Genomic DNA, 9180 nt, shown 5'->3' with positions numbered 1-9180 from the left:
GAAACTACACATCAGGAAGACATGACATTTACCAAAATAAAAGGGGAAGTGAAAATCAAACCCACACCAAAAGTGGCATGAACTTAACGACTTTAAACCTAAACTAACACAAGAACTGAACTAAGCAAAACAAAAACACGAACGGACTTGACGCTTAAAGTGCTGCATATTATATTTATGCAATTAGATTGTGGAAGAGATGAGCCGGATGGGTTATTGATTGATTCATTCATTTATTTATTTATTTTTAAGTTTCAAACATTTACAGCAAATTACAGGAATATCACAAAAACATAACAACAACAACATTCAGAAATGTACACATCAGTACCATGGAAATCTAATATCCAGAAAGAAGTAAGATTCATTTTATTTCAATGAATAAAATGAATTCCTGAAATCCAGATATGGAATGTACTTCATTGTACCACTGTAGTGGAGGAGGTAGTTGAACACACACAATATTATCTCATAGCTCGCTGGCTGGCTGGTGTTATTTTCTTTTATTATTATTCATATCAGCTCTTAAGGACTGAGATCGCCTAGAAAAACATGAGCTGATTTACAAATAGGAACATTTGTTTTTAAGGCACCTTTAACAAGTACTTTGTTATAAGAACTCTTCCAAGTGTTGGAGCTCATCCACTCGCTTTGAAATCCACGCAATATTGCTTCAAACAGCACGTCTCGTTTATAGAGTTCTAGTGGCAAATCATGATAAAGTGCTCAATGGTAAACTGTGGTTTCTGTGGTTTTCGTATTAGAAAAGAATATATACCTTCATTTAAGCATGTCAGAAAAAGTACCCTTTTCAGTAAGACATTAAGCATAGTTGACAGCAGTGTAGAGCAACAAAGGCAAAGCTAAAGCCTTCTAGAGAACACAATCCACTTGTTTTCTTTTCTGCATTCAAAAACAAGTACTTTGGGGGAAACAAAGACGTCTTTTGAAATGTTCTTCTTTGAGTCCAGCGAAGGAACATTGTTCTGACAATATGTCATACATCTGGTTGAACAGTAAGTCACAGACTTATTTCAGCACAGGTTTTCTTTAGCAAGTCCATCTGCGAGGAGACAGAAAATAATATTATTCAAATTTGAAAATATCCATAACCTTTACAGATAAATGGAGGGTATTCTGAATGTGGCCGTTGTTTGGGAGACATTACCTAGCTGAAGGTTGCTCTGCATGTAGTGGTTGAGTTGATGCAACCCAGTGTTTTGGTCACGGTGTCCCATCTGCAAACTGAAGGGATCCATGTCAGCGAGCTGCTCTGTGGACAGTGTGTCCTCTGCGTTGGCCGCGTGAAGACCGAGGAGCTCCTGCTCCAAATGGTGGAGCCCACATCTACACGCTGAAGTCTGCTGACACAAGCTGCACGACACGACCGTGCTTTTTCTCGCCACCATGTCCAGGTCTTTTAGGATGCTGTCAAACACACAGTCATCAAGGACCAGCTCACACTGAGGAGACGGGTCAGCATTAAGAGGAGACTGATGAGGCCAGTCGTTCTGGTTGTGATACATGTCAAAGCTTCTCGTCAGGGAGGAGATCTGTGCTGCCAGAATACTGATCTCTGCCTGCTCCATCTCATTGTAGTGATTAGACTCTGTGGATGGCGGAGACTGGTTGGGGGTAAGAAGACCGGAAAGTAGAGGCGGCAGATGTTGGGGCACGTGATGCTCTTGGCCGAGGCTGCCCCCCTCTGGCTGCTCTAGGAGGCTGAAATCATCTTGATGCAGCGCACGGTCCACCGCGGTCTCACACATGTTGGATGCAGACAGGCAGTCTGGAACTAATTGAGTATCAGATGTACAAGGCTGGAAACCATAGGTAGGGGACGTTGAGGCGAATGGAGAGTGAGCATTAAAGGATCCCTGGTCAAACGTGTGCTCAGGAGCTGCAGGGGGGGAGATGGGGTTTGTTTGGTGATAGGTAAACACGGCGTCTGTGTAGGAGTAGTAGGAAGGTGAGGCCTCAGGGGAGGAGAGCAGCTGATCTTTGAATTCATGCATATCCCTCAGGAGGTCATGGCTGAGCTCCTCCTGTTGCAGAGGGGAGCTGGAGGAGTCCGGGCTGTAAGGAAGAGTGAAGAGAGCAGGGCTTTCACCTGAGGGAACAGGTGAGTGCTCGTCTTGGGAGTAGATACACAATTCATACTCTGACTCCCTCCTCCTTCTGGGACCTGGCTCCTCACTCTGGCTCTCTGGCGTCCTTTGCCTTTTAAAACATTTGTTGTTATTGTAGGTCTGAGTTTGGGGGTCCTGTTGACCTGCAGCATTGCAGGTGTCTGCCATGGACGATGGCCTGAAGGCGTCACTGCCAACTTGCTTCTGCAGAAATCTGGCCTCTGTTTCACTTCAGAACAGAAAGGAAATGTGTTAAAGTCAGTGTTTTTAAGCTTAAAAAAAGCTTAATGGTTTGTTTTTTTAAACCTTTGTCTGCAGTGAGTTTGTCTTACCTGATGATGTAGTTCATGCAGCTAATGCCCTGCAGGTCCTTGTTAGCTTGGATGTAAAGCCAAGTCCATGACAGATCCTCACACTGGAGTCTCAGCACCATCTGTACCTGGAAATCTTCATCTGTGTCCACTGGAGCAGACGCAAAGGAGATATAATTATGGTTATTATAAAGGCACATGTTTTTCTGGCCATATGGAGCAGTTGGGCCAACAGTTAAAACATTAAGGAAATTACAAGAGTTCCCACAACTTCAGTGATTAATAGGCATCAAAATCTGAAAGTTAAACTTCCAGGAAATGTTTATCAAGGTCGTGCACTGTTTTGTATTCAGGTGAAACAGTGTGGACTGAACACTTACTTAAACTTCTGTGAGAATCTGCACTCGATGAAAGGTCATCAGGGTGAATGAGGCCGTACCACGATCGACCCGTCATTTCAGACGCCGAATACCCCAGATAGTACGACACGCTGAAAAACAAAGACACAGATGGTTGAAGGGAACAGTTGTGAGAGCAGCTGGATCTGTTTAAAGAAGGAAGCGATCGGTGCACTGTACCTGTCTGACAGCTGAGTGAAGGTCATATCAAGTCTGTGGATGCTGGTGAAGCTGTGGCAGAAGTGGGAGTCACAGCTCCTGAGGCGGTTCACTGTGGGGGTGCACAGCGCCACAAAGAGTGGCTGTGGGGTGAGAGACGCTGCTGAGGAGGACGACGGACAAGGCTCAGGGAAGAACAAGAATCTGCCCCTCACCAGCATCGAGCAACAGCTGCCGTGTTGCAGCTTGAAGGCCTTGGAGGTTTGCATACAGCATATAAAGCTCCTCTCTGAAGGAGGAAAAATAGATATTTTTGGTTACTATATTTTTTTTTTTTACCAGTTTCATTATTATATTTTATTTCAGCATGTGGTGGAAGTGGAATTGAGTTACACAAGAAAAGGTGATGGTAATGATACACAGGTTTACAAACTATTTAAAATGTGACACATGCAACCTTTTAAGTCTTTGGTAAGGGTTGGATTACCTGAGGATGAGTTGTTTTCGATGGCCAGGTTTGATTTCACAGTATCGATGTCAGAGTGTTCCACCACATCATAGAAAGAATCTCCTTGAAGAACATCGATCTGTTAAAGTGATACGTTTTAGCTCAAAAGCCCCAACTGTAATAATTCAGCACTAAAGCTGCTCCAAGTATTGAATCAAAAAAAAAAAACTCACCATGGACAGACCAAGGTATTCAGCTACATTTTCAGACACATAGACCAGCCTCCCCTGGGTAGTGGTGACCACGATGAAACCATGCAGAGCTTGAAGAAAAGCCTGGTATGGCAGAGAACAGTGTGGTCTCTCCCCAGCTGAAATTCCTAACAGAAGACAGAGCAAGTTAAAGCTTTGCTTGCACTGTAAGCATCTCTGCAGGTTGTTTCATCTTTAACTTTAATACATTCCCCTCCAGCTAACCAAGTCCCACTTTGTTTGATGCACACCGAACGCTGAAAGCCAAGTGTAACTTACATTTTCACACTTACCCTGCAGAAGAATAGACTTTCTGATGTAGGTGCAGATGGCTGCCATGGAGTGCAGGTAGGACAGACGCTCTCGGTCCGACTCAGTGATGGGCAACAGAGCTCGCATATTCCTGATTTCATGGTTGATGTGGTCCCGTCGGGCTTTGGATGCTCCCTTGGTGGATCTGTGAGAGACCATGGCCACTGAGTTTCAAGTTTGTAAGGAAACCGAGAGAACAAAATCTGAGAGTTGTCACTGCTGCCTCGCTTTCATGTCAATCTGCCTTCGGTCTGTCTCCTCCACGAGGAAAGTGTCAAGAAGAATAGTTTGCTTGAGCTGATCTACTCCCTTTTTCACAACTCAGCTGAAGCAGACTTTGAATATCGAAGGGTTCCTAGGGAAACCACTGATGTGAGAATTTGCTGTGTCTGCAGTGGAAATAAGGGCCCCCTCAGCGGTTTGTGTGATCAGTTATCTGTTAGGGCCCATGCACAGCCTGGGGGTTTTTATAGCTGCCAGGACTTCAGCGTGGGCGTCGCACTCAGAATGGAGGCTGGGCCTCTGCTGCTCCTTTCATTGCCTTTTTTACAGTGGGTGTCCTCAGAGTGCTGAGGGTGGCCCTCAACACAAGGACACACAGCGTGTCACAAAAGCAGAATTACACCAATCGGCCATGACATTAAAACCAGGAATCTGTGTTAACCGTCATGCAACCTTAGAATCATTTTAGCAGTGTTTCATCTCTTTCTAATTGTGTCTGTGTTAATGTGTGTGCATATTTTTTTGTGACATTTAAAATACACTGTGTAAAATGGTGTTCTTCACCTTATGTACGAGTCACCGCTGAAACACATTTTATCCATCACCCTGTCATTAGAACATAAAATCATGGGTTCCATAACTGTTGTCTTCTTGCTGTTTATAAAGACAGGATATTTTTGGCACTTAAGGCGCTGAGATGGAGTAAATAATAATAATAATCCTACCCAAATAATAATAATTAATAATTAAAATCAATCAGTGACATATCCCTGGCTGTTTTATCTCAACAAAGTAAATCTTATCATCAAGTATTATATGGAAAGGGTTGAAAAACTGGCATTTTACTGGTATTAATAGCTGTTTTTAATGAGTGTATATTTTTTGCACTTAAGTTTAAGAACCTTTTTAGAGGTTGCATAAGGTCGCAATAATACAGGGAATGTACATGTATGTACTGTACATCATATCAATATCAATACATGTTACAACATGAGCATACAGTGTGTAAGTTGTAACATGAGCACAACTTTACATGATCTTTGTTGTATTTTAGTGGCATAGAGTTGAGGAACACGAGGATACACGAGGTGTTGTCTTTCCCAGAAATAAACATGTTCATTCAGTTCATTCAAGTTTATTTTACACATAAGAATATATACTATACTCTGAAACTCTGTTTTAATGTTATGGCTGCCCAGTTTGTGTGAGGCTGAATCCAAGTATGTTCAAAACTGATCTTTTTTAGGATGTTTTACAAATGTCAGATCAAGATTTAATTCTAAGTGAATGTCCACAAGTATTATTAAAATGATGGTTTTTATGATGAGTGTGAGCTGCGGCCACTAGAGGACGTGAGGAAAAGAGGAGTTTGACTGACCTCATCCTTCTGCACACAGCGCGGGGCTCGTGCTCCTGCTCCTGGGGCAAGTGATGAAAGACGCACGGAGACCTGACGTGACATCTGCAGGAGTTGCACCATTGAGTCATCTCGACGCTGGAGGAGCCACCTGAGGTGTCAAATACAGACATGTCAAAATGAAATAAAAGAATAAACAGACAAGGATGCAAAGGCGTAGTTCCATATCCGTTTCAGCGGAGAAACAACAAGAAGTTCAAAGCCACACTTTCCCCTTAAAATCACTGTTGGAGCAAAAGTCAAAGAAAGTCAGTGTTCAAGTTGTACCTGTGCAGACGCCAGTCTGTGGCTGAGTGTCAGCCCCTCGTGAGCGTCCTTCCTTTTATAGCCTACAATCCGACACCTCTTCTCCAACTCAGCCGGTGGCAAGAAACACGGAGCGGGGGAAAAAAAAAGGAAAACAGAAACACGCAGAACGGGATAATGTTACATGTTGTGCAGCAGCGATGACAAACGACGGAGGAGGTTTATATTTAGTGAAGTGAGACCCAAAAATAACCCAGTGATGAGATGCAGATCGTATTTAGGCTGTTTATGTGTTTGGGGGAGAAGGAATTAGAGACATTTGTGAGATAAAATAAACATTTAGAGTTGTTTGTTGATTAAATCAGCACTGTTTAAGTGGATTTTGAAAACTTTCCCCACTTTATGTATTAAACACCGAACTACACGATCATCAACGTGGTTTCAAAGATGTGGTTGATCAGTGTGTTTTTGACTTTGTCACAAAAAAATAAATGATTACAGATAGATTGTTAATGATCAGGGATAATAACTCCGATACTCGAGTATCTACTGATACTGATATTAGTCGGATACAGTCATTTTAGACACAAAGACACAACTGTGTAACAAATATTTGTTCTCCCAAAAAAGAAGACATAAACAGCCCAAACATGACTCAGTTAAAATCCGTGATCTAGTGATTTTGACCAGTATCAGACCGATACTGATTCCCATCCTTACTAATAATGAACTTATTTTAAAAATGGACACAGACATGCACTGCTCTGCTATAACATTAACCAGTTATGTGTTTTAATGTTCAGTGTAAATCCATGTGGTTTGTGGATTCTGGGATTAAATCATGAAGCAGAAGTACAAATACTTTGTTATTTATATTTCCAGCAACTTTTACTCAACTAGATTTCCTCTAAGTATCTTTGTTACTCGTTACTACCAAATAAAATCAGAAGAAGAAGAGTTGGTAATGGTTTGTATTTAATGGTCTGAGTTTTTTTTAGTCATGATGAGCTGCTTCACACTTTAGTTTTACCATTCACTCATTCACACATCTTTCATGCCCATTCACACGCTGCAACATGGGGTTAAGTGTCTTGCTCTAGGACACAGAGCCAGAAATTGAACCCACAACCTTCCAGTTGAAAGACAACTCATCCCTCCTCTGAGCCACCATGGCTCAATCCTAACTTCTCACTTTATCAATACTTTTACTTCTAAAACTTAAGTACAGCTTATATCAGAAAATGACCTTTGATACTTAAGTATAGTAAAGGTCATATACTTTTACTTAAGTTATATCATAACAAAAAATGACTTCAACTTCTGCTGGAAAACTTTTAGGTACTTTATACAAGACTGCAGACGGGAAATCTCAACAATTAACAAGTCATAAACATAAAACAGACACAACTACACACTGAGTGTCTGCATATTCCCTCAAGGGAAGAAGGTTACTTATTTAACACTGTGTTGTGTTCTTATCCTAAATGTAACTTGTAATTAAAGGTGTTGAGAAAGAGCAGAAAACAGAAAGACTCAAGTTCTACACATCTGACATCCTGCTGTGTGTAAATGAGAAGTATGCCACATAATAATGACATGGAAGTTAAAATCTTTGTGAGTTTAGTTTGCAATATCATTGTCACACAAGTGTAAGCAGAACAGCAGCGTGATGCTTCATTGCTTCAGTTCTCAGGAGGCCGGGGAGGCAGTCAGCGACAGCAGCTCGTCTTCAAAAGGCTTTAACAGCGTAACTGTATTAGTCACTCAATTAAACCCCTGCTGGAAGGGAACGAAGCTCCAGGTTTGCTAACGTGACGCACTGAAGCCGAGCGACTCAGTCACTCACACAAAATTAGCTCCTGTAGCACATGAATAGATTACAGGCATCACAAAACAAGATTCAGCCAAACTAGAAACTTCACATTTAGATGAAGAAGGGGTTCAATCTCTTGTAGTCATTGTCATTGTGATGATTCACCAATACTTTCATGGAAATCTTTCATAGGGCATGTTAAACGAGATTTTGGTTTTTGTGGATTAAAGTGGAAGGTGGATGAAACCAATGGAATCTTTGGGACTTAATCTCAATCTGGATATGAGCGGATAGTTTTTATTGACAGAATCCAGTTGAAGTTGTTTTTGCTTTTATTTTCTCTTATTTTGTTTTTTGTTCTCATGAAAAAACTTCTCCATCATTCTTGCATGAGTTTTAGTTATACAGCATCAGAGTGTATTCTCTAAGGGCATGTGCTCCTTTAATGCCTCGTTTCTAAAATCACCAATTTGGTGGTCTTACAAATGAGCAAAGAACTAGACCTTGAGTGAAGGAACTGGACAGGGATGGGGGGGGGGACAAGACAAAACAAAACACTTGGAACAAATCCTCAGTCTGATTCTCAAGGGCCAGTGGGATCGTCTGAGTCCTTGGGGGAAATTAGAGCGTAATTTGAACGAGTGTCTCCCTGCATTAACGCCTGTGTTGCGGGGCCAAAGCAGGCTCCAGCGCCAGACAAGAGGGACCCAGCACTGCCCTGCTTCCTGTGTGCGGCAGGGCCAGGCGGGACAGCGTGTCTCTGCTGCCTCACTTTAAGCTGACCCTCCGTCTGTGGCCTGCACTTAACACTGCAGATAACACTGGCTTTATAGCACAGGGCTGGTGACAGACAGGAACAAACTGCCATGCCGCTACTGCTAGAAATGGCGAAGATTGGAGCTGGGGTTCATGGTGAGGCACTTTTCTAATGATGCCCCCCCCCCAATTCCAAAAGCAGCCGCACACATCCCATTAGGTAGTCTGAGGGCCAATAAGGGGGTTGGGTGGCACCGTGGCTTCAGAGTACCCACAGAAGTAGACAGTGAGGGCTATCAGACAGGACCACTGAGGTAGATGTGGCTGTTTTTCAGCAGGAAGCATAGCCAAGGAAACTGTGGAGTTCAAAGGCCTAGTAACTTTTAAGTGCCACGTACAGTAGCTCCAAGTGCAGGCTTCATTCCATAGATAAAGACACGTAAATTGGACATGCCTGGCTTTCAAAGGAATCAATTTTATTTTTTTTCTTGAGGTTGCATGTCTGAGTGAAAATGACAGCAACGCTAATTTGCTTGGCCATTTGAGTCTTGTGAAAAAAAAGAAAAAGAAAAAATCCCCACAGCTTTAAAAAGCATCATTAGCCCAGATCAATGCCTCTTTAAAACACTCAAGGTAATTGGCAAGATGCCACATCTCTGAAATGGCTGCAGGCAAACACTCAAACAAGGGAAAACTGGACAGCAAAACAACTTTGTGA

General features: G+C 42.4%; 1 protein-coding gene across 1 annotated transcript; it reads right to left on the bottom strand.

Moving 5' to 3' along the window:
* Positions 1 to 227: 227 nt before the first annotated feature.
* npas4l (neuronal PAS domain protein 4 like) lies at positions 228 to 5956 on the bottom strand. Its single transcript, XM_044046237.1, has 10 exons — positions 5915 to 5956; positions 5609 to 5738; positions 3990 to 4153; positions 3679 to 3824; positions 3485 to 3584; positions 3019 to 3286; positions 2821 to 2930; positions 2462 to 2591; positions 1169 to 2358; positions 228 to 1063 (listed from the first exon to the last, which is right to left on the bottom strand). Exons 2-10 carry the CDS (start codon positions 5716 to 5718, stop codon positions 1035 to 1037), a joined length of 2247 nt encoding a protein of 748 aa, XP_043902172.1. The 5' UTR covers positions 5719 to 5738; positions 5915 to 5956; the 3' UTR covers positions 228 to 1034.
* Positions 5957 to 9180: the final 3224 nt, after the last annotated feature.

The sequence above is a fragment of the Solea senegalensis genome, linkage group LG15, assembly GCF_019176455.1.
Source record: "Solea senegalensis isolate Sse05_10M linkage group LG15, IFAPA_SoseM_1, whole genome shotgun sequence".
Taxonomy (NCBI): Eukaryota; Metazoa; Chordata; class Actinopteri; order Pleuronectiformes; family Soleidae; genus Solea; species Solea senegalensis.
The sequence above is the reverse complement of the archived record's forward strand: the minus strand, read 5'-3'. Positions and strand labels throughout refer to the sequence as shown.